At 43.4% G+C, this 25,366-nt stretch overlaps 2 protein-coding genes across 7 annotated transcripts; both read right to left on the bottom strand.

The window, feature by feature from the left end:
• Positions 1-14,690, bottom strand: pknox1.1 (pbx/knotted 1 homeobox 1.1). Of its 4 annotated transcripts, none has more exons than XM_061235809.1 (11): positions 14,559-14,690; positions 11,695-11,803; positions 9,430-9,560; positions 6,910-7,081; positions 6,276-6,446; positions 5,419-5,533; positions 4,539-4,636; positions 3,782-3,910; positions 3,267-3,343; positions 2,810-2,973; positions 1-2,038 (listed from the first exon to the last, which is right to left on the bottom strand). In XM_061235809.1, the coding sequence occupies exons 2-11, from the start codon at positions 11,743-11,745 to the stop codon at positions 1,842-1,844; spliced, it is 1,305 nt and encodes a 434-aa protein (XP_061091793.1). In that variant the 5' UTR covers positions 11,746-11,803; positions 14,559-14,690; the 3' UTR covers positions 1-1,841. The 4 variants fall into 4 exon arrangements, with proteins under 4 accessions (XP_061091793.1, XP_061091794.1, XP_061091795.1 ...); XM_061235810.1 differs by lacking the exon at positions 14,559-14,690 and adding an exon at positions 14,436-14,509; XM_061235811.1 differs by lacking the exon at positions 14,559-14,690 and adding an exon at positions 12,609-13,509.
• An 806-nt stretch (positions 14,691-15,496) lies between these two features.
• ndufv3 (NADH:ubiquinone oxidoreductase subunit V3) lies at positions 15,497-25,333 on the bottom strand. 3 transcript variants are annotated; one of them, XM_061236713.1, is made up of 6 exons: positions 25,177-25,333; positions 23,808-23,932; positions 23,273-23,323; positions 23,100-23,196; positions 18,833-21,001; positions 15,497-15,800 (listed from the first exon to the last, which is right to left on the bottom strand). In XM_061236713.1, the coding sequence occupies exons 2-6, from the start codon at positions 23,850-23,852 to the stop codon at positions 15,637-15,639; spliced, it is 2,526 nt and encodes an 841-aa protein (XP_061092697.1). In that variant the 5' UTR covers positions 23,853-23,932; positions 25,177-25,333; the 3' UTR covers positions 15,497-15,636. The 3 variants fall into 3 exon arrangements, with proteins under 3 accessions (XP_061092697.1, XP_061092699.1, XP_061092700.1); XM_061236715.1 differs by having other exon boundaries at positions 25,094-25,246; XM_061236716.1 differs by lacking the exon at positions 23,273-23,323 and having other exon boundaries at positions 25,177-25,332.
• Between the last annotated feature and the right edge of the window lie 33 nt (positions 25,334-25,366).

Here is a 25,366-nt window from a genome sequence, read left to right as displayed (position 1 = left end):
TTGATGTTATGTAAGAGTTTATTCCAAAATATAAAGCTCTAAGGCAGAAACAGTTAGCAAGTGTGTGGAAGGGGAGGGGGGGATGAAGAGCTTGAGGGATGAAGAGTACCCAGCTTCACCACTGAATTCATCTTCACTTTCATGTGTTTTTACGGTTGTTCACATGGAAAATAGGCCTAATTTGTGTAGTGACTTATGAGACAAATCATTTTATGGATATTTTTCATTCTCTCCCCGTCCAAGAAAAACCTCACAGACATTCACACTCACAGAGGACCTGCATGTATGTATGTGTGTGTGTGTGTGTGTGTGTGTGTGTCAGAAAACTGTGAACACACATTGTGGCTGTGACTGCATACATCCACCAGCTACGGAAACGTGGCAGTTGTTTCCCGTAAAGGTGCAGCTGTCTTTAACAGCTGATAAAGCCCTAACCACCGATTCCTCCCTCTCCTCAGTTTGTTCTATCTATCATTGTTCTGACTAGTTATTTACCGTTAAATGTATATAAAAGACATTACATGCAATAAAACCCCTCCATCTCTGCCACACTGGACAGTTTATTTCTTTCTGCCTGTGGTGTAACTGTTCACACAGTGAACAGTTTGCTTTGAACGGCTTTGGGTACATTTCATCCCTCCTGACAATGTTTCACAGTACACAGTGTATCGGGAATCCATCCTCAGAAAGAGCGACACGGTAACGTGGGCAGGTCTCCTCCAGGTTTTAAAACCACATAACGAGAGATACAAGTCAGCTGAGCGAAAGACCAAGGTCCTCAGCCAGGGGAACTAATCGCACTCTTATTGCTTCCCCAGGGCGATGCCACATTCTGTTGCAGACGTTTACGCGTTAACGCGTCTCCAAACTCTGAGCTCCACAAGGGTACAAGCACAAATTCACCTCGCTGCTGGTGAAATGAAACCGTGTCATCAGTTCTGCACTGATCTCACCACCACACTCAGGCTCCACAATGGAGCCCGACCCAACCTGCTCAAAATCAGTATGAGGAAATCTGTGACCCAGTCCACAATCTTACCCGGCTCTAAACATCCAGTCTATACCATTAGTGTACAAAATGCACCAAACAGACTGGAATTCCACTTCCTTTCAGTTACCCTCGTCTATATGCTGAAATCAGCTTTCCTGTGCTTTTAGGTGACATTTACCAAAAAAAGGAATTTTTTTTTGATCACGTTAAAACCAATCTCACCTCCGGATATTTGTAACAATTAATTTTCATTGTAATCCATTTTTTTGTGTGTTCGTATAAAAACAAAAAAAATCCACATGGCCTGGAGAAAACAGGGCAACAGCGTAACTATAATTATGAATCTATACATAAATATTCCTTACAAAAAAAGAAAAACACCACAAAACAAAGACACCCATCATTTGTCAGGTTTTATCAAAAATAACTTCTCTTCCTGTTAAATCTCATCTGCACAGCTATTCAAACACAGGCATGCCAGTTGAAGGACGCACTGCATAAGAGTTTGCACCCCCAACAAAAGGGTGAAAAAAAAAAAAAGTCATCAACATTTACTTAACTTAACGACCTTAAAAACTTTCTTAAGGGTGTGTTTTAACACTTTCGAAGCCTTACTGTATGATACAAAAAAGTGCACTCTCCTACAGCTACGTTTATAAAAGAGTTTTTTTTTAATGAAACTCCTGATGAACAGCGCAGCGCCCGTTTGTGCACGTGCTAACCACAACGAGGCGCTTCTGGCTGTGTGACGGTTGTGCTTGCTGCATTGTGTGTGTGTGTGTGTGTGTGTGTGCTTCAGTGCGTACTGTAGGTGCGCTGCACTGTGTGACACTGCGTCTCCGGATCCAGTCTACTGCAGTGAGTCACAGGTATCCAGGCCCAGCTCGGCCATGTTGGAGGTGGACAGGTCTCCGTTCTCTTCGTCCTCTCCGCTGTCGCCCGATTCGTCCTCGCTGTGACCTCCGATCATCACCTGCTGCACCGCCAGCGTCGCTCCGTCTGACGACAGCGTCTGCAGCCCGTCCATGCTCACGGTAACCATGGTGCCTGCGAGGAGCGCTCTGTGTTAAAGCTACCTTTCACTGTCGAACATTCGCTCGGACATTGTGTACTAAATTGCCATTCACTTTCCACAGTCTGGAAAAATAACCATTCACCGGACATTGTGTACTAAATTTCCATTCACCCTCAAGACAGTGTGTAAAATTACCATTCACCCTCGACACAATATGTAAAATTACTATTCACCTTCCACAGTTTTAAAATACTATTCACCCTCCAGACATTGTGTACTAAATTAGCATTCACCTTCCACAGTGTGTAAAATTGCCATTCGCCTTCCACAGTGTGTAAAATTACTATTCCCCTTCCACAGTGTGTAAAAGTACCATTCACCTTCCACACAGTGTGTAAAAGTACTATTCACCTTCCACACGGTGTGTAAAAGTACTATTCACCTTCCGCACAGCGAGTAAAATTACCATTCACCTCCCACACAGTGTGTAAAATTACCAGTCACCCTCGACACAGTATGTAAAATTCTATAACCACATCTAGAAACCTCATTATCTGTATATTCTCCCCAAAATGATTCACTACTATAAGCTAACATTTTATATTGACATTAGGCCAAAAATTCCCAAGCTTAACTTCCCATTTAACATTTTATCAAGTGTCATGGAATTTACCGGATATTTTTTGACCCTTTGCAACCCTAGTGGGGACATAACCTGCTAGTACCCATGGCAACACGCTGTAATGTATGTGGCCAGGTGTGAACTGTCAATGTCACCCAGTGTGATCTGACTTCAGTCGTACCGTCTGCCATGGTGAGCTGCTGCTGGGGCACACCGGAGGCGATGGAGTCGGGCCAGAAGCGCTGCAGTGGGCGGTTCTGTGGGGTCTTCTTCTTAGTCTTGGGTGTCTCTGCAGCGCTGGCATCAATCATGGGCTGCAGGATCCTCCTCCGGGCATTAATAAACCTGGAAGACCAACGTCACAGCACTCAGGATCTGTGTGTGTGTGTGTGTGTGTGTGTGTGTGTGTGTGTGTGTGTGTGTGTGTGTGCACGCGCGCGCACGTACCTCTGTGTGAATGTGTGTACGCGTGTGAGTGTGTGTCCGTCCCTGTCTGAGTGTGTACGTGCCTGCATGAGTGTGTGTGAGTATATGCTTCTACATGTGTGTGGATGTATATCAGATTGTGTGTTTTTGCATACAACGTGTATGAGTGATGTGTGTGAGCATTCATTTGCGCGTGAATGTGCGAGACTTACCAGTTGTTGACTTGCAGCAGAGTGAGGTTAGTTTGGGTAGCAAGCTGTTTCTTCTCATCCTCTGTAGGATAGGGGTGCTGTGGGAAACAGAGCATGTTCAGTGAGTGGCTCATGTTAAAGTCCCCATAAGCCTGTTGTCTGCCTCTCCTCCACACACAAAACAAGGCTGTGGCACACGAGCACAACTTGACACATGAACGCAGTGAAGAAATCAAAAACAAAATGCATCAGACAGCTGAATTTGTACACATATTGTAAACCTTCCTGTGTGTTATCACTTTATTCGTGCACAGGCTTGAACACTGCTTGTCCTCTGCTACATGCCCCTGCCACCTCTTAAAGACGAGCTGAAATCTCTTTCCTCGGTTGTTAGTAAGGTAGTTGGCTAGGGATCTCAATTCGGCTCTCACTCCCACACAGTTCTGTGCTTGCAATTGATTTGCTCCTCCCCATTCCCCCTCGTCTATTCTATGCCCTCTTTCTCCGAACATCCCCACCCTGCCCCGCTGCCTCACCCCGATGTGCTGGAAGAGCCAGGAGCGCATGACGTTGGTGGCCTGTTTGGGCAGGACTCCACGCTTGTTCTTGGATGAGCTGTCGTCGTGGTTAAAGAAGCTGAGGTCCTGGTTCAGTTGCAGCTGGAGCTGTGGCGAAACAGAACAGAGCCGTGAGAAACACAAGAGACTCATCTGAGAGAAAGAGGTACAGAGGGAAAGAGAGTGACAGAGAGATACAGAGACAGAAACAGAGTGTGTTTGTACATTTGAGAGAGAGAGAGAGAGAGCAACAGCTTGCAGATTTAAAATCTTGGACTTAGCTCGGTAACTAAAGGGAAAGCTCTTTTATATCTTCAAGAGATCATCAGACCCTACAAACCTACCAGATTCTGTTACCTTCTCCCCCTAAGTGGCTGCACTTTCTCCTGCCTGTTCTGGCCCCGATGGTGGAATTAACTTGCATTACTTCCAACATCGGGATTCCCCATCTTATGATACATGGTTGCCCGCACCCTCTTCAACTTCCTCTTTCATTTTTGGATTTCCTTTTGGAATAGTGATGTTATAGGGACAGCTGTGTCAAAACAGGTTAATTCGGTCATGGTATTTACTTTTGGTTTGTGTGGCTAGCTTTAACACTTATTGATTCTAAATGAGCCTGTGCCTTCAGTCATATATCTTACACGTTCTTCTGTAAGTCTGAATGAGAATGTCTACCACGTAGGTGTATGGTAAAATGTAATGTAAAGTCTGTGTGCGTGTGTGGGAGACTCACTTGTGAGTTCTGGATGCGTATCGTCCCAGGTGAGAGGGCTTGTGTCACTACCTGTCCCTGTGGAGTGACAACTGTGATAGGCTGGTACACAGTGCCACCTGGAACACACACACACACACACACACACACAGTGAATTAAAATATCTGAATGAACTTGACACCTAAGCAGACACATCAGGAGAATAAATAATAGACCGTGCTGCTTATTCATGAGTAAGGAAACTTTAAAAGCGTTTTCAGCTATAGATTAGAGAGTTGTGTCACTGAAGCTTCCTTGTGAATGCCCCCCCCCCCCCCCATTTCAGAGGCACACTGCATTGACAACCATAGTAAAAGTAGACGATAACGACAAAGAACCAAATCGAATAAACAATAAGAAATGCCAAACATTTGTGTTGTGAACTGCACAGCCAAGGTATTGAAAACCCCTGTTTTGCGTTTTTGTATGTTTGCCATGTCTGATTAAAAATGATTAGATCTGTGCTAATAATAATGGAAAACCACATAGACGTGCTACGAAAAACTATCACGTTGATAAATGCAATATTTTACACTCTTTAAAATTGCATTACGTAGCAAATACACAGGTTAAGACTTTGGGCTCTCAGTAAGCCTACCACAGTGACATCTCGTAGACTGTGAAACATGTTCATTTTTATTTCACCAGCTAGCTAGAGATGGGACAGAGAGCATGCTGCCAGACCAGTAGAATCTAGCTCGCTCGATTCTGGATACCAAACATAATTTGTATACATTTTAGTTCATTTTATACACTCAGTGAGCACTTGTATAGGTGAAAGTACCCGTATGTGTTGCTCTGATCAATGGTAATGATGAACCAGCATTCTACACAGCTGGAGGGAACACTGTGGAGACGTACCTGTCACCACCTGGGTTGGGTTAATGGCTGTCACAGTGACATTCCCTTGTTGCAGAGCTGATGCTGGCACCACAATCCCCTGGGGGCTGAATGTCCCAGTGAAAGAGGAGGAGGTCTGGAAAACACACACACAGAGACACAGACACAGACACAGACACACACACACAGACAGACAGACAGACAGACACACAGACAGACAGACAGATACACAGACACACAGACACACAGACACACAGACACACAGACAGACACACATATTGAATACAGGCAGCTGCAGAGTTATGTTGGCGCAGAGCACCCTGGTCTGTGTAGGGGGAAATGGGTGCCTGTGTCTAAACAGGTGAGTAAGGGTTGAGTGTGTACCTGTGTCTGTACAGGTGAGTAGGGGTTGAGTGTGTACTTTTGTCTGTACAGGTGAGTAGGGGTTGAGTACCTGTGTCTGAACAGGTGAGTAGGGGTGGAGTGTGTATCTGTGTCTGAACAGGTGAGTAAGGGTTGAGTGTGTACCTGTGTCTGTACAGGTGAGTAGGGGTTGAGTACCTATGTCTGAACAGGTGAGTAGGGGTGGAGTGTGTATCTGTGTCTGAACAGGTAAGGGTTGAGTGTGTACCTGTGTCTGTACAGGTGAGTAGGGGTTGAGGACCTGTGTCTAAACAGGTGAGTAAGGGTGGAGTGTGTATCTGTGTTTGTACAGGTGAATGTGGGTTGAGGACCTGTGTCTGAACAGGTGAGTAAGGGTTGAGTGTGTATCTGTGTCTGTACAGGTGAGTAAGGGTTGAGTGTGTATCTATGTCTGTACAGGTGAGTAAGGGTTGAGTGTGTATCTGTGTCTGTACAGGTGAGTAGGGGTTGAGTACCTGTGTCTGTACAGGCGAGTAGGGGCTGCCAGGCTCTCCGCTGAGCAGGGTCTCGCTGTTCATCTTGGCCTTGAGGCAGGCGATGTAGCGGCTGCAGAAGTCTTTGCACAGGTCGCTCACCTTCTCCAGCTCCAGCAGGTGGATCCGCAGCACCTGGATGGCCTTCACCATCTGGGGAAGAACACAGGAACTCAAATAAAAAGGCCCACGCTATGCAGTCAGCAGCAGATTTAGGTGGCATGTCGCACCAAAAGGTACTTTATGTTCAGTGCTACCGTAAAGACAAAAAGCTGTTTTAAAGAGTAATGTCATGACGTCTTCTAGGAAGCCAGACAGGCAAGTCGTGAGATCGCAAGACTCACTGGCATGAGGTCTATAGGAGCAGCATTTACAGTGGGAACGAAGGGCATCTTCGGCCTTCATTTGCATTCATTGAGTTTTGTGACTAGTTAGAAAGCCTTGTTTATGTCCTGAACAATGGGAGGGTTTATAGCTGTGAGGTGTACTGTACTGGCCAGGCTTAAAGCAAAGAGGCACTAGTCTGGCACATTATATCAGCATTAGAAGCAGCCTGGTTAATGACCATGACAATGACTGGAACAGTGCTGGCACAGTGAAGCAGCCGGCTCCTCACCAGGTTGTCCAGTTCGGGGTCATCGCTGAAGAAGGCCTTGCCCTCTTTGTCCTGGCTGCGGACAAAGTTTTCGATGTCCACGTCAAAGCTGGCAGAGCTTACACAGTCCGAGCCCTGTGTGGACTGCTCACACTTCTCAAAGAGCAGTGCCAGGAGAGGGAACAGGGGGTGCCTGAGAACACAAATACATGCATATTTAGATGCATACGTAAACAGACACACTAGACATGTAAAGCATCAAATGAAGAACAAGAAAACAAAAAGCTTTCCAGTGGTTTGATGTAGAACTTGAACGAAGAATGAGGTAAGCTCTTACAACCGCTACATTACTGATTGGATAGAAGAATATCTAATCTTAAAAACCAAGCTGACTGTATCAAAGTTCAAAGCTGGACGTGGTTTGGAAAAAAACTCACAAAAGAGCCACAAATCAATCCTTGGATCTCCACCAATTTTTGTGAGAGACCGCAGACTACTTGAAGTTTATTTAAATTTTATCATTTTTAACAGGAAGAAGGAAATCAGCCAAAACTGACGGACTCTTACGCGGTTTAAGGAGGCCACAGGCAATGAGGCCTTCACAAAAACCACCAGAACAAACAATCACCTACTATGCCTCTGACAAGTGCCTCAGTCAATATTCAACTCATTTCATCTGAACACTTGGTATAGCTATAGTCTCCTGCCATAGTCTCCTGAGTTATCTGGCAAAGCACCGAATATGTATGAACTTTTTGGTAAAATGCAATCATAAATATATTTCACTGTAATATACTGCATACTACATGTAAATTACAATAGTGGGCTCCAGAATTATTGGCACCCCTGACTGGCAATGCACAAAACATATTGAGATAAACAATATGTACAGGTAAAAAATATTGTACTTCATCAATGTTTCAATGGATCCAACCAAAATCATACATTCATTTAATAGAGAATAAATTTAGCCAAAATCAAGGTTTCATCATTATTGGCAGCCCTGGTGCAGTACTTGGCAAGGATAACAGCATGGAGGCTTTTCCTGCAATGCTTGTCAAGCTTAAGGAACCCAATCGGGGGAGCAGAAGCAATTAGACAATTGGTTGCTCAGCAGTTTTTTGACCAGCTGTGTTTTTGCATCATTAGTTCATGCAAAAGAAAGTGAATAAAGGGTCTAGAACTGATTGTGTGCAATTTGCATTTGGAGTCTGTTGCAGTCATCTCTCAATATGAGGGCCAGCTGCCAGTAATGCAGGCCATCATTATATTACATTACAGTTATTTAGCTGACCCTTTTGTCCAAAGCAACTTACAGCTGATTTGACTATGGAGGGGCCAATCCCATCTGGAGCAATGTGGGGTTTAGAGCCTTGCTCAAGGGCACCCAGCTGCACAGATCTTATCGTGGCTACACTGGGGTTTGAACCACCAACCTTCACAAGGCTGGAAAATCTACATAAATCAAGCTGAAACATAGCCAAAACATTGGGTATGTTAAAATCAACAATTTGATACACTGACTATGTTTACACGCACCAGCTATTATTCTATCATTAATCTGAATAAGACAATATTTGGAATAAGCTGTTTACATGGCTACTGATAAAAGAATCTTCTTTTAATATTCCTGTTTATATGCAGTTGTGCATTGTCTGAATACACGTAAAATGATCCAACTCAATGAAGGTATCACTCTCTGACATCTTCCATCTTATTAAATCCCATGTGAACTACATTATGATTATATGATAACCATTAAAAGTAGACTAACTAGCTAGAATAAGCAGTGTTAACAATTGTATTTTATGGGCTAGCGCCGTTAGCTGTTGTTAGCCATGGGCTACTAGGTTAAATAAAAGTGCAAATCCGGGGTTTTAAACCCGTCTTCTGTGCGGTAGGCCACACAGCACCTTTCTGGTATTTTGGAAATCACTATTATTTCAATATGTGACTTCACTTATTGAAGTCACATATTGGTGATTTCCTATGGAAACTCCTATGGAAACTCTCCAAACTTTCCCCCCTCGGGTGGGTGGGCTTGCCCTCTCTTGCCAACTGGATCAATCAGGATGCATGAGCTGTTGTCAGAATTACAACCTCTCAATTATAAGGGTCGGCATATGGGCAAAGAAAGTATTGACAGGGACAGAAAGTACTACTGGGAGCTTAGAATAAGTGCCATTAGACAAGGAAAGGTCACAGTAGGTTACTCTCAAGAGCAAAACATAGAAGTGCCGTACTGCATACTGGTTGGGTACTGGCCCAGTTCAAACATGGGAGTAGCCCCGTAACAGCAGTGCTGATAGTAAATAACAGATCGTAAGTTCACGACTGTAATGTCACTGTTGTACAAACCTCGACTGAGGAGGATAGTCCTAATAAGCTTTATACATGCCCAAATAGCACTCCAATAACATGTCTAATATTGGCATATGCCACATGTCTTCATCAGAATACGCCATATGCAAAAGATCATATGAAAATTATTTAATCAGAATGTGCAGTTTACATGAGCTATATCATCAGGAAGGAACACACCTGTAGATCACCTCCTTGTCGGCCTCCATGGGTGTCTGCGATTCAGGAGGGGGGCTGCTGGCGCCTGCCGCAGAACCTTCCGGAAACCTCAGGTCAGGGTTGCCGTCCGTCTGCTGCTCCACCACTTGCATCTACAAGAGATGGATGGACGTGGAGTGAGGAGGGAGCAGAAGTGAAAGTATTTCTCTGAGTGATGGTGAGCTGTGGCAGCCACACACACACACCCCCACCACCACCCCCCCACCCCCCCACCACCCCCAGCACCCACCTCCTCCTGACTGCAAGTGTGACTGAGGGACCGCTACCTGCCTCCAGGCTCGAGAGAGCAAACACTGCATCTCTTTCATCCTCAGCTGGCCAGGAACGAGCGAACGGACCAGGACCTCCAGTTCGACCCTCTCGACTCTGATGGCAAGCCGATATAATACCCACCCCTGGGGGGCGGGCAAGGGCTAACAATACCCCCTTTACATGCCTTCCACTCCCAATAGGAACATTTAACAGACTTTTTACAAAAACTTTTTACTACTTCACGCAGTCAGTGGTGTCTTCCAGAACCTTCCCCCACCACCGTCAGCACATGACTCAGCCTCTGCTTCCACTGACCCAGCTCGGCTGGATTTCTGATGCATCCCTTTCTGGGGATTTACATTCTCCCTGGAAAAATTGTGGCATTGTGGCATTTGTGATCGTGTGATGGTGCTCGTTGCCATAGGTACCTACATTAGTGCTTTAGCCATCTTCCAGAAATAATGCTCTTGCTTTACAAGCCATTCTGGATAAGAAAAGACTATTTGGAAATATGATGCTTATTTAACGTTGATAGACAAAGCCCACCATTTATGTAGCTCTGGTATTTAAATTTTACATTCGGCAGATGCTCATATTATAGCCTTTTCTCTTTTTTCATTAAATCCATTTATACAGTTGCATATGATTCAGGTTAAATACTCTGCCCAAGGGGACAATGGTAGTGCTCCACCCGGGAATTGAAGCTGCAAGCTAGCTGCCTCACCATTATACTATACCGCTGCCCATCTGGCCTGGTATTGGCAGATAAATGCAATCTCTTGCTTGGGAGCTCACACAGAGAACACCAAGCAGATAGCAGCAGACAACAGGGAACAGAGTTGCAGGCTCATGGAACCCTTCTTTACGGGAACATGCTAACTCACGCAAATGAGAAAGCTGAGATATACACCTACAATGCAGGAGCAGCTCTTACTATGGTTTAACATTGGCAGACCAAACACAGGCCAGAACTTCTCACAGGAAGGGACACTGCTTTATTTGAGGAGAGTGAGCAGAAGATTTCACACCACCTTCCTTTGTCAGGAGCCAGATTTGTGGGTTTCATGCAAATGACACAGTTTACACCTTCTCACATGAGCTGGGTGTGAATGGTTCAAACGCAGGAGGGATTGTAAAACAAACCCTCAACACTTTCTTTGTCGCTTGGTGTTTACACAAGCAAAAGCAATGGCATGTCATCAGTAAGTGAAAAACCCAGCTTCCCTCATGCAATATTTTTCCTTTTTACACAATTTTGAATGCAAACTCTTTCATACAAATCAAACTCTTGTTGTCCCATCAATGACTCCTTCTCCTGCTCTGTGTTTATGAAGACCTCCACCCCTCTCCTTCCCTCCCTCTCTCCTCTCTGTGGGTGGATGGCGTTTCGGGCCATGTGACAGGAGCACATGTGATTGTGCAACAATGGCATTGATTGAGAGCAGAAGCATTAAAAATACTTTTTTGTGAGAACCGGAAAATATCGGATTAGTCATGGACCCATCTGCTCATTCTTGATGGCAGAAGGTTAACACTAGAGTTTCCAATTGCCATGTAGATCAGCAGTGAGATTTTAATTTTTTTATTCTAGGTTTATGACCTGCAATGCAGCGAATGCCTGCTACTATAATTACAGAAGTACACATTGGTGCACTATTGTGAATTGTTCTCTCTTCTCCAGGAGCTGCATTGACTACATTTGCATAAGAAGTGCACATTGACACAATGATTGTAACACTGAAACTTCAGTATTTAATACCTTTTGTTAAGGATGTCTGGGCAGGATAAATTTGGACCATAGAGCAGTTCTGTCAGCTGAGCTGACTGTGCGGTTCCCCTGCTATTCTGTGTCTTGTTGAACTGCTCAGGATCACTGTCACGGTTGTATATAGACCCTCTTAAAGGCAAACTGCCTATAGCCCTCTACTGGCTGCCCTGCGAAAGTGTTCCCCCTGAGGACCTTGCAGAACCCACCTGCTCTCCCTCCTGGTACTCCTCAATGGTCACCGACTGAGCTGCCATCATGGTTACTGCAGATGCTGAGGGTGCTGAAGCATTATAGAGTTGGGGTACAGCGCCTCTCCTGTGAAGAGACATTTACACATAGGCACATGCACACATTCACACACATGCATGTTCACATGCAGGCACACACACATGTGCAAGCCTGAGTGAAAACTGCTCTTCATTGAAGCATGTTTACAATTACAGGCCAACTTAATGCCCTTTTGAACGCAACACTCTGAATGGACTCTGGGCGGGGGGATTGTGGCCACATAATTGAGTAAGAACTTATGAATCTCAGAACCAGAGTAAGCATCACTGCGCTGTTAAGGTCTAAATCAGGGCCTCTTAAAGACGAGCTGAAACTGAAGTGATGTGATGTATACACGAGTGGAACGTATCTTTCGGGGGGACTTTTTGAAGGAGAGGGAGCTGATTTGACTGACGTCGAAAGAGGAGGGGGATGCTAAATAAGGATGCACACCGCTGCGTGGAAAGGATATTGATTGGACGGGAACGGAAAACAGACAAACATTTCAGCGACATACACGCCCACTTGTGCACGATGATGTCAAATCTCAATTCTAATCGATTTCCAGGAAGCGGATGTAAAAGTGTTCTTGTAACTTCAGCTTCAGCGTGTCTTTAAGAAACGCTGCCTCTTCAAGACCCAGCTAAAATGGCTGCCCTGCAGCTCAGGAACCAAGAATGTGTGAAACAGACAGTGTTTATGTCAAAGTCTAAAATATGTAATGTATGTGTGAGGTCCCTAAGCATCTGGACAGCGACACAATTTTTAAAGTTCATATTTAAAGGTAGCCATGTAGGGATTACAACCTTTTAAAATTGTATTACTATCCAAATATTTACACACATCACTGTACCTTTCATTTTTCAAGGAGACACTTTTGAATACCTAATCTTGCATTCCCTGTGCAGAGTGCATTCAGTGACCTTATTAGAAATAATGAAATGTTAAGATCACGCCATGAAGTATTTGCCCTCGCAGTTTGGAGTACCCATGAAGGCTTATTAATATCAATTAGCCGAATAACTTCCTGATAGTCCGATACTAATTGCTGAACAATCTATACAAGTGAAAGTTTAGAGGCTGATTGAAATTGGCAGCTCATACTTATAAAGTGGACACCACAATACGAAAGCAGTATCTTAACCATATTTTGGGGAGAATATTTTTGGGGGGAGGGAGGGGTGGAGCAATGCTGTAATAGTAATAACGTTAGTATCAACAGCAGAGCATTCCAGTGTATCCATACAGTAGAGTGGATGTATTAACTAGTAATGACATTCATTTCTCAGCATATGTCTAGGTTGTATACGTTTTAAATATTGCTTTCTTTTGAGTTTCTGAACATTTGTATATGATCACAACAACCGGTTAACAAAACAAAAATAAAAACTTTATTAAATAAAATGTAGTGCAATGCAAATTCACAATTTAGAGTCATATTTTTATTAAGATAACAATTTAAATAAAGTCAGTCCGAGCTAACCGATTTTATCAGAATTATTCATTTAAGTTATTTCGTGTTAGCTAAGTACACATGCTCAACTAATGATACCTACCAGACTAGGGCTAATAATATACTCATGTAACGTCTGCTGTTTTTTTTTTAGCAAACTAACTTAACGTTAGCTTCTATTACGTTAGCTAATCAAATGGTCGAAACCTGCAGTAGCACTAAAGAAGCTTTACACAAAAATAGGTCGTCGAAGGAAGTTATTAGCAACATTACACTAACAGTAGTATAACGTGTATTTGTTAGCTAACATTAACACATTATAGTAGGATAAATGTGTACCGTCCACCACTTTTTGTTATGATTTTGTTGTTTCAGACCATAGAACGTTTCACTTTCAGACCTAATCCTTCATGCCTTGTGTGGAAACACACCCCTGGAGGAACAGCTCGTTCGCCAACGCTGGTCAACGCTAACTAACGTACCTAGCTAGCAACCTATGTATGGAGCGAAGTAAATGCCGCGAACTGCATTTGGGCACCGTTCCGTATTGGATAATTCCGTTCCAGTCGCTTGACTTTTTAAACCAAACCAATGTTCCAAAAAACGCCAACAGAATACCGAGCGTTATTTTTCGGTCAGTAGATATATTAGGTAGCAAAGGTTCATGTTAAGCGTTTAAGTTAGCTAACAACTAGACTAACGGTAATTGTTAGCTGGCATGTTATTCGCTGCGCTAGGATCAAAATAAAATGCAAAGTAGCAAACTGCAAATATCCGCCATGTTTCTCTTCCGTCGCGCACTACCACCACCAAATACAATACAAAGCACAAAGTTAGCTAGTTAAGCTACACATAACATTAGCCAGGCTAAAAGTGTACATTTTGGCAACTCGCCAGCGAAAACGATACCATTTTCTGTTAATCAACTTTAAAACACTCAGCTGTACAACCATGTTTTTATAGTTAGCGGGTCCGCTATATTATTTATCTTAAATCGCACTGTTCCTTTAATGGTCATAAAAAACCAGCCCACTCCAGTCTATCAATCAAGCTAAGGACAGCTGCCTATCCCTCCCCTCGCGCCTCAGCCAGAGAGGATAAAAAAAGAATCAGGGCCTTGCTTCCATTTCTCGTCCTTGATTTTCCAGAAATTCCCTTTCGCATAAGAGCCGACATATTTTCCCTCCCTTCAGTACAAGGTTTTCAATCTTCAGTCGGCCTACACACCCCGCAGTTTCCGCCCCAAGTTACTCTATGCCGCTCTCTCGTTCGGCCGAGGGCATTTTTAGTGCAGCTCATATTGTTTGATTGATAGGGAACGGAAAAAGAAGATTTTGAGTGACAGCTTACCTGAGTGCCAATCTTCGTCACACTGACAAGCGGCTGCAGCAATCGGGACCCGCAGATGTCACGTGGCGTCATCACGTATCGACACGCAGGGTTGCGTTTGTGTAAATATTCATGAATAGGGCGGAGATAATGACGTAAAAATGCCTTGTTCTCGCCCCCGGAGACTGCTGCATTGTATTCCTTCAGAAACGACCTGGCTTGGGAGAGATCTGAGCCCTCCTCTGTCCTAAAATCGACACTGTAGTTTACGAAGTTGAAACTATGATATCAAGGTCTGACACAAATTCTCAATTTATGACATTTTAAACGGAATATCACCCCCAACAGAGAAATATTAATAGGCTGCATATAAGTGGATGAATTGACTTGTAGCATGTTTGCAATCTATAACCCAAGTTACATTGGTACTGTAAATATCTGACGGTAAATGGTTCATGCTGACGTAGATACGTTATAATATCAACAAGCCCCCATTCATGAAATATTTCTTGTGACAACAGTATTGCAAAGTTATGGAAACCATACATTTTTGTTTGGATGACGCTGACTACGTTTAACTACGTTAAACTATTTAAGTTATACAAACACTGAAGCAGTTGCAGATGTTGCATTGTGAAATAAATTTCTACAGGCAGTTATTCAATCGCAAGTAAAATTACATTGTGAGATTGTGTGAGCAAATTGCAAATCTCAAATTGTAAGCCTAATGCAGTAATAAAGAGCCGAATGCAGTTGAAAGGCTACATACGCTGAACTCAGTAATGCATGTGTACTTGTATAAACGCATGCTAAATAAACTTACAGAAGTGACACCACCAAGTGTTGCTGTTGTGGCATCAATCATTTCTGAGATTCTCATCAGTTATGAAAACAACAAGACACATCAGACACGTGTCTTATGTACAAGCACAAATAGAACAACTTCAGCCTCACTTAAGTACTTAGACTCTTATATTTTATCATCAGAATTACAAGTGTGTTAGGAAATGCATGGATAAACAGGGACATTAATTAAAGGACACACGCAGACAGGGGCGGGGGCGGGGGTGTCTTGGGTTTCAGCTCCAGGCAGGGGAACTCAATGTCTGGGGGAAGGCCGTCCAGAGGAGGGCTGAGGTAGCCTATATTTGGCCATCTCCACGTCCATATCCACAAAGGTGTACATGTGGTAGTGGTGGTGCTGCAGGTTCTTGTAAGTGCTGTTGTCAAAGGGCTCAGGCTCGGGTTCTGGAGGGGCAGCAGCTGCAGGCAGGAGGAAGATGAAGAAAGAAAAAGGTTACCAACCTGCCCTTGGTGCTTACAGAATCAGCTACATTGATTTTTTTTTTGTCAAATAAAAGGAATAAAATTGTGTGTGTGGGAGTGGACAAAAATGAGTTTATATCGTCTCCATTTTGGTTATTTTTCAAATGCACTTTACAGATAAACTTTTTTTCCCTTCTGGAGACTTTCCCTGGCTGTGGCCATTGTCTGCACAGTAGTTAAATTCAAGAGGGTAATGTCAATTTTCACACCGCCATGACAAAGTGGTGTATAATGGGGTGTTTCCACAAAGGAAAACCCCCTTCCTTTTCCCACTGCCTCAGCCAGGAGAAGTGAGAACCAGGAGCTCCAACACCACTGCAATCTCACCACCACTGAGATCTACTCTAATGTATCAGTCACTCCTGCTAACTTTACACAATCTACATCTGGAGAGAGAACTCAAGGATCACAATGAACCAAGGGGATATAGCTGCACTAGGTATTCCATCTGCAAACTAGTGTCTGCAATGAAAATGATCTAAAAACTTAAAAGCTGTCACAGAAAGACAGTGCATTTCAAAATCACTAATACAAACGGTAGGGGAGACCTGGTAAAGGGGGCAAGATGCTAAATTAGATACTTGACAAGATTAGAAGACAACATCACACAGCACAGTCCATCATACTGTAGTGAATTGATTTAAACCCCAATTAATTAAATCTCAACTGAATAAAGCAAGCTTCATATCATAGTACTAGTTTTCATGTGTAACTTAAAAATGATGAATGTGGATTGCACAGGGCATTAACACATGCTAACATTGTATGTAACCTGAAACACGTTAAGAGCCGTATGTCTGGTGAATTAGTATGTGCAGAGGGCAAGTAATACTTCAGCCCTCTTGTTTCACCAGATGTACAGAATAATGCATGTAGTCCAAACTTCAGCTTTCTTTTCCTTGGATGGACAGTCAACCCCTACTTATTTGGTAGAACTGTAAGAGAAACAAATGCCTTTTTTCTTCCACTGGCCTTTGCATTCCACAACACGACAGGAAAACTCAAACCAAACCACTCTTGGGGTGGGAGTTGTGACATTGTGCATTTGCAGCATCAGAATACACACAAGAGAATACATCAGTTACACCATGCATCATTCTCCCAACATACAAACATGCGATTCAGCGAGAAAGAAAGACTAAGAGATGGAGAAAACCACCATGAAATTGAATTGTAAAACCAAAGTCTATATCTACAGATCTCATTCCACAAAAGTTTCTCATAAATCTGAGGTAGTAGAGAGGTTAGTAGATACCTCCTCAGGAGCCCAAAGCACACTGTAACACTAACATTAACCTTAACACATACACTGAAACCTTATCATTGAAAATATTAACATTTGTCATTGTAAGCTTCAACACAGTGTAAACATTATTTTTATTGCATATTCCTCCTATGGAATTAACCTTTACAATATACTCCACAGCATTATCTTCAACCAACACAAAGCAACCACAGCATTTACTGAAACAGATTTTAATCTTAACATTAGCTTTAGAAGACACACATATTGCTGTTCAATCTAAAAACAATAAACACAAGTCAACAGATAAATGTATTAATGAAAGAAGTATCTTAGAGAGAAGTTGATGATAAACAGGTGATAGTGAAAGGAAGAATGCCCCTGAGACAAAACCCTCAAAGCACAAAGAGAAATGTCTTCAGAAGAGAGAATAGACCAGAAGTTGAGTTTGTCCAAGGGTTGAGGACGTTTCAAGGTGAACCAGCCCACAGACCAGTGTTGTTTATAGCTGCCCACGTCTGAGTGTGTGTGTGTTTGTGTGCAGGAGCAGTAATGCGCAAGCAAGGAACAGGTCACATCTCAAAAGGCATGCAAGTGTAATGGGGAAAATAAAATGAGGCAAATGGACCCTAAACTCAAGACATAATGTATAGTGCTCATGAGGCAGCAAGTCCGTGCAAAGCAGGCAGTGCAGCTTGATGAATCATGCAGGTCGTACTTATTGATACAATTCCAGAAAGCAACATGCAGTAAACTTCAAATGGAGGGCCCAATTGGCTGCTTCCAAGGGATTGTCATATGTAGTATAAGGCTTCTCAGGGGAAGATTTATCTTTTTAAAAGTAGGATTAAGCAACCAGCATTGAGCTTTTAAAAGCGCTAAAATGAAAATGAACTATGGGCAAAGCAAGGACTTAGTTCATATATTATGGCCCTTATACCTTCAACCACTAGGTTTAACTATGTTAAAAGGATAACACTGGTAATTTTCATTTTTTCAGTACAGTCAACATATCCTATGAAAATACCAAAACCGATAATACTTCTGTCCAACTCTGAATTCATCCGATGAACAATTATTGCCTAACCGATGCCAACGTAACGAAAGTCATCGAACCCCATTGTTGTTAAAAAAAGTAGTCCGAGACATACTGTTGTTTTGGTCAGCATAATTCATCATTACAAAGAACATATTTGAATGTTTCTCAACATATTTGAATAGGGGTGGTCTGTAGCATAGTGGTTAAGGTAAATCACTGGTCGGTGGTTCTAATCCCAGTGTAGCCACAATAAGATCCGCACAGCCGTTGGGCCCTTGAGCAAGGCCCTTAACCCTGCATTGCTCCAGGGGAGGATTGTCTCCTGCTTAGTCTAATCAACTGTATGTCGCTCTGGATAAGAGCATATGCCAAATGCCAATAATGTAATGTAATGTTTTACTGAAACAATTTAGATCAATGTCTATTCAGAGCTGTGTCTAATGACTTTAGCGAACAACTAAAATGAATGACTTCGTGGTTGAATGCTAAATGTCTAAAAATACAGACAGAAACATTTTCAGTGTTTTTAGTATTTTCATAAGATATGTTGATGACGGTGGGGAAAAAAATAGAAAATCATCCTTATTATGAAGGTGGACGTGTGCAATAAATAGTACATATGAAAGTAAAAGGTGACCTTCTGTGGGCAGTGGTGAAAGAGAAGGCGTAAAGGGGTGTGGTGTGTACCCTCAGGCGACTCCACAGCTTCAGCGAGGGCCTCTGAAGGAAGCTCTTCTCCTGCAGCTTCAGCTACTACAGGAGCTGCATCAACCAGCTCCTCAGAACTCACAGCTTCTGCAGCAACTACTGCTTCAGCAGCAGCAGCTTCTGCAACTTCTGCAGTGGGCTCAGCTTCTGCAGGAGTGGCTTCAGCTGCCACTTCTGCAGCAACTTCTGCTTCAGCAGCAGCCTCTGCAACTTCTGCGATGGTTTCTGCAGGGGCGGCTTCGGCAACAGCAACGTTGGCCACAGCTTCTGCCAAGGTAATTTCTGCAGCAGGAACAACTTCGGTGGAAGCTTCAAGCACAGCTCCATCTGCAACAAATTCCGGCTCAGCTGCAGCGGCTAACTGCTCTGCGGCAGCAACTTCCGGCTCAGCTGGAACTTCTAGTGCTTCCTCGGGCACAGCTTCAGCAACAAGCTCTTCAGAGACTGCTTCAGCAGCAGTTTCCACGGTTGGATCAGAGGGCATTTCTTCAGGGGCGGTTGCTCGCACAGGTGCAGGGTCAACTAGGTCCTCCGAACTCACAACAGAGGCAGCACCCAACTCAGCAGCATCAGCAGGAAAATCGGGCACACTGGTTTCTGAAGGAACTTCCACGGCAACCACAGTAACTTCTGGCGTAGCTTCTGGGCTGGCAGCCAGTATGGGAATGGTGACATCTGGTGCGGCTTCAGGCAGTATCTCCACAGAATCTGCTGGGCCAGCTTCCACCTCTACTTTCAATTCTCCATCGTCCTGTGGCTTGCTGGGCTGCTCCACCGCTGTCAGGATCAGGGCCTCCTTGGTCTCAGTCACAGCTTCCGTATGGGTGTCAGCCATCAGCTTTGTTCCCGCCTTCTCATCCTCTGAATCAGAGTCTGAGTCCGAGTCCGAGTCACTGGAGGAGGAAGAAGATGCTTCATCAGCAGGGGGCCCAGAACTGCTGGCAGAAGCTGCGACAATTGCTTCAGCCTCAGGGGCTGCCTCTTCCACTATGACTGGTTCAGCTGGAGGGGCATCCGCTGTGATAACTTCTTCAACAACTGCTTCAGCAGCAGGGGCTTCTGCGGCAACTGCTTCAGCTGCAATTGCTTCTGCAGGGGCTTCAGCTGCAACTGTTTCTTCAACAACTGCTTCAGCTTCTGCAACAACTGCTTCGGCTGTGACTGCTTCGGCTTCTGCAACAACTGCTTCGGCTGCGACTGCTTCGGCTTCTGCAACCACTGCTTCAGCTGCGACTGCTTCTGCAACAACTGCTTCGGCTGCGACTGCTTCTGCAACAACTGCTTCGGCTGCGACTGCTTCTGCAACAACTGCTTCGGCTGCGACTGCTTCTGCAACAACTGCTTCGGCTGCTTCTGCAACAACTGCTTCGGCTGCTTCTGCAACAACTGCTTCGGCTGCGACTGCTTCTGCAACAACGGCTTCGGCTGTGACTGCTTCTTCGACAACTGCTTCAGCTGCGACTGCTTCTTCAACAACTTTTTCAGCGGCGACTGCTTCTTCGACAACTGTTTCAGCTGCGACTGCTTCTTCGACAACTGTTTCAGCGGCGACTGCTTCTTCAACAACTTTTTCAGCGGCGACTGCTTCTTCGACAACGGCTTCAGCTGCGACTGTTTCTTCGACAACTGTTTCAGCTGCGACTGCTTCTTCGACAACTGCTTCAGCTGCGACTGCTTCTTCGACAACTGCTTCAGCTTCGACTGCTTCTGCAACAACTGCTTCAGCTGTGACTGCTTCTTCGACAACTGCTTCAGCTGCGACTGCTTCTGCAACAACTGCTTCAGCTGTGACTGCTTCTGCAACAACTGCTTCACCTGCGTCTGCTCCGGCAACGACCGTTTCAGCTGCGGGGGCTTCTGCAATTACGGTTTCAGCTATGATGGCTTCAGCTGCAACTTTGGTGTCTGCAGCAGAGGGGGCATGGTCCACAAGTGTTTGGGCAAGGCTGGGCTCTTCCAGAGCAGTGGAAGCAGCTTGTTGAAGCGGCACTGCTGCTACCACTGCTGCTTCAGTGAGGGAGGTTGCACCTTGGTCAACACCAACTACAGCCTGCTCAGGAGAGAGGCCCGGGGTACAAAGCTTAGCGGGAAAGGCCACAGTGGTCTTGTAGGCCAGCAGCGTGGCCCGGTCATCCAGGGCCTCTATAGCTGAGGAAAATGGCAAACAGGACAACAACAGGTTGAAATATTTTTGCATTAATCAGAGCAGATGGGGGGGGGTGTGTGTGTGACAATTCGTCATGGGGTCTTCCCCATGGTAACCATCCACGGCAACAGGCGAAGCAACTCACCCGGCAGCTCCAACTCACTGCTCCCCACCCCAACCCCGCAAGTGACCTGGAAGATGTCTCCTTGCAGGAAACTTGAGCTATTGTACATTCAATATTGTGCTTTAATCATTAAATTAACAGGAATAATAGATTCCACCACCACATACCATCTACAAGGGGGAGAAAACATTTGTATTGTATTTCACATATTTGTGTTTGACTTCAATTTGAAGTTCTTTTTACATGCTCCAAAGGCTTGTGAAAACGTACATAATATTATCATACCATATTAAAAATTCCATGGGCACATTAACTCGGTGGCAAAGCGTGAAAGAATTCACTTTTATCATTTATGACTGGATCCTTTTCCTTGAACCAGAGCAAATAAATAAAATGCCATGTTAATACTACCAACCTAGCACAGAGCAATAGTATTTCAAAACTTTTTGGATATTGATACACAAATGAATTGCTCCCTGGCTATCACTATTTTTCCAACTCCTTCTTCTACATTGATGACAGTTCTGTAGCCTTCAATGAGGTTCCAGTATTTTCTCCCAAGTAACTTCTTTCTCTTAAACCTGGCAAGAATTCTTCTGCCTCTTCAGTTTTCTTGGTTCTTGCTCAAATTTCTCTCACAAGTTTGAACAACACAATTTCACCTGAACTTAAGGGCGGAAATGGCCAGTTGAGAACAACGCCTCTTCTCTCTGTCATATTCAGTGACAGTACATTGTTGACCAATATAATACCCTAAAGCCCATTGTTTAACGTGGTTCAGGCTTCTAAGCTGGAGGATCAAATGTCCCTCCTTTTACATGTTTGGATCAATAATTTCCCCACTAGAATAAACATCTATAAAACAAAAAGAGGCTCCATGTTTCACAGAAGTGAAACGGAAGAGATGTTCTTCATAACATGACCTTGAAGTTAAGCATCAAATACACTGCCAAAAACCATGTCCAGAAGAGTCTAGTTAGGTTTGATCACACAAATGTGAACTTGGCGCCATGGAGTAGGGCAAATCTGCAGAGCTTATTTTCAGGAAAGTCTTCTCCTTTCATGGAATTTCGTTTTTTCCAAGTCTTCTCGCCTGATGAGGTCATTCTTCCTTAGGGGAAAAGGAAGTTTCATTTGGCTCCAGACTAGCCTCTCCTGAGCTGAGCCTTCTTCACTGATCTGCTTTCTGGTTTTGTAACAAAGCTTCGAGCAGCTTCTTTATGATGAATGATGCAGACAGAACTTTGGCAGGCTCAGCTCAATGCAAATCATTTTACATCCATAACGAACCTGTGTAGGTCAATGACCGCAGAACTTGCAGTTTTTTGTTATGCAGGTAGCATTGAGATTTGTTCACACAAATTTCACCATTATACCTACTTTAACACTTTTTAGTTATCATTTCTTTAGTTAGGTTGCATCTGTGTGTTAAAATTCCATTTTACGACACAAGTTTTGACACGCATTTGGAAAAGGGTATGTTTATGCTTCAGCTGAAGCAGGGTGGCGGTGCCCTGCTGAAAGAAACAGCTCAAGCTAGGTTGAACAGTTGGCAGCTGGTTGACCAGTTAGACTAGCTTGCCCCAGTCAAACCATAGCCAACATGGTTTGACCGGTGCAAGCTATGTTTTGAAACAGCTGGTAGCTGGTATTTCAAGCTGGTCATAGCTGGATATTACACCAGGGCGGACTGTGCACCCATGTGGCACCATTTACATATTCAATAAAATAAAAAGAGAGGTCAGTAATGACTAGACTCCAATTGTAATTTTGCTGCATTCAACTCAATACATGCCCTGCAATAGAGATAATAACACATACATATACAGTATGCAGAAATGTATTTTTTAAGCAAGCTTAAATTTTCAAATACTAATTTCTGTTTGTTTTCAAAACACCGCTGTGAAAGAAAGAAAAAAATAAGAAAAAGAAATTAAACATAAAAATAAAAATAAAAAACATCTGCTTGCACTTACCTGGAGCCTTTTTTACTGGCTTGGGCCCTTCAGCCTTGGTGCAGAGGGCAGCAGCCGGGGCTCTCGTCAAAACACCCCAGCTCTCCAGCTGCAGACACTGGGAAAAAAATCGGTAGCGACACCTGAAGGACACGCAACCAACGAGAACCCATCACACAGAACCCAATATTCACCAGAACTCGGAATGTTTCACTGCGCTGCCTGTTTCCTAGTTGGGTAGCAATCTAGGAAGGTAGCAAGGAAATGAAATGCACGTTACTGGCCTTCGTTGCAGCTTGGGATCATGACACGTCAACAACAACAAAAAAAGCAGTTACTACTATACTGATTTTAAAAACCAGTATTATGAAGGAATCTCATGTGGACGACAACTTTAGTCAACGCTCGACAAGGATAAAAGTATATATTCCTTTAGGCTATTATGTAACCCGTCTTGTGGTAATATTTTATTTATTATAGACGTTTAATCGAACGTTTGTTTCTAGCATTTTACCTGGGAGGGGAGCGAATGCTATATTAAAACACAGACCAAGTCGATAGTCAATAAGACAAGGATACATCAGAGAATCATGTCGTTTTATGCCTTTTAAATTCCTTAGCCTAAGTTAAATCAAATGATATTAGAAATAGTCACAACACAAACGCACGTATCATATAACATTACAGTTGTCACACATTTTCTTTACAACAATTATTCTTTATTATTACCTTGAGAGACCCGACTCGACCTATACGCAGTAAGGAGGCCGCCATCTTTGTGCTGCTTATATTTTTGTCCACCCAGAAACAGTGACACCTGTACTTGCGATCACTGCGCTGATCTCCCCCATTTACTGCAATACAGTTAAAACGGATAGAACATACATTAAGGTGATAATTAGACATGTGTGGCCTAGTATGTTTACTTATAGCCAGTATGAAAATATATTCCTTTAGGCTACTATGTTAGCCGTGTTTTTTTTGCAGACGTTTAATCTACCTAGGTATATCTGAGGGCAAAATAGCTTCCTGCCGTTCAATTCAATTTAGAAAACCAAGGTGATTTAACAACCAAATAAATCTTCCTGTCAATATTGTGTGATCATAAATATATATATATTGTGTGATCATAAGTTTAATTATGTGTTACAGTTTGTGAACCAATGATTGTTTAGGTCCAGATGTTTTGGGAAATAGTTATTAAAACGTAGCCTATTTGATTACGCTTTACATTACATTATATTATAATAATCCGGTTTTCTAATTAATCGTAACGATCGTTAAACTAGTTCAAAATACCATTGTTTTCTTGTGCTTCTTACTGTTGATACGCAAACGCAGCACAGGTTTGTTTTCCACTCAGAATTTTTAAACAATTAATACATTGTGCATCTATAGGCCTTGGAAGTCTGAGGTAACGGAGCAAAAACCTTTGCCCATATATGTATTACCAGATCAAATGAGAATGTCTCTGGAGAAAATCAGTCTGGTATATAAAACTTTAATGTTTTCATTAGCACACATTTCTCTCTGAAATAGATCCGCTGAATTCCTATGCTGCATTCCAACCAAAATTATATTTTTTCTGATGGCAGGCCAACACTGACGGCCATGTTATATAGGTCATAGCAGCAGTAGCCTACTGTGACCAGGCTTGACAAAGCTTACCCAGCAAAAGAAATAACGTTAAATAGCTGAACGAAGGTCCTATCTTGTGGGAAATGACATTTCCCTTGGCATGCGGATTATAAAGGATTTGAAGCGGTTACAAAAACACTGTGAAAGCATCAGTCCTCAAATAAATCCACACAACGTGTGATGTTACATGATCATTTTAATTTAATTAATTTCTGATGTCGATGGCGAGTCTCCCAGTTAATCTTATGTGCAAAGTCAACCTATCGAATTGATCCACCTAATGGTAGGCGGCATCAGTCGACATAACTGTGTACACATACATTTACCTGAAAGAGAAAATACTATTAATAATACTATATATTTTCATTGAAACGTACTTGTGTTGTCGGTTTACGCTACTGTATAGTTCTCGTTGTCTATCCCTTGGCTCCGTACACACCTAGAGGTGAGGTGTACTTACCCAGGAGTGGGTTACATCACAACGACACGCTAGTTCGCTTCAGCAGGGCCTCCCTTGCAGCCGGAACAAGTCCAAGAACTCAGCCTAGATGGAATTCTGTTCATTGGGTCTAGCCAGCCAATCAGAACTGAGGTTAATTCATACCAATTAGGCAGTCGCGAAAACACCCGGTTCTTGGTAAACCTTACGA

This window comes from Conger conger, chromosome 3 (genome assembly GCF_963514075.1).
Source record: "Conger conger chromosome 3, fConCon1.1, whole genome shotgun sequence".
NCBI classification, from domain to species: Eukaryota; Metazoa; Chordata; class Actinopteri; order Anguilliformes; family Congridae; genus Conger; species Conger conger.
Note: the sequence above shows the minus strand (reverse complement) of the source record. Positions and strands in the feature narration are given on the sequence as shown.

Coding starts and splice junctions, on each gene's coding strand:
- pknox1.1 (XM_061235808.1), bottom strand. CDS start 11,817: ATGTCTCTTCACAGGAGAGGCGCTGTACCCCAACTCTATAATGCTTCA. Junction 3,911..4,538: donor TACGCATCCAGAACTCACAA/GTGAGTCTCCCA, acceptor GTTTCGCCACAG/CTCCAGCTGCAACTGAACCA. Junction 2,039..2,809: donor GCAGCTCACCATGGCAGACG/GTACGACTGAAG, acceptor CGCTCCTCGCAG/GCACCATGGTTACCGTGAGC.
- ndufv3 (XM_061236713.1), bottom strand. CDS start 23,852: ATGGCGGCCTCCTTACTGCGTATAGGTCGAGTCGGGTCTCTCAAG. Junction 23,197..23,272: donor GTGAAACATTCCGAGTTCTG/GTGAATATTGGG, acceptor TTTTTTTCCCAG/TGTCTGCAGCTGGAGAGCTG. Junction 21,002..23,099: donor GCCAGTAAAAAAGGCTCCAG/GTAAGTGCAAGC, acceptor CATTTTCCTCAG/CTATAGAGGCCCTGGATGAC.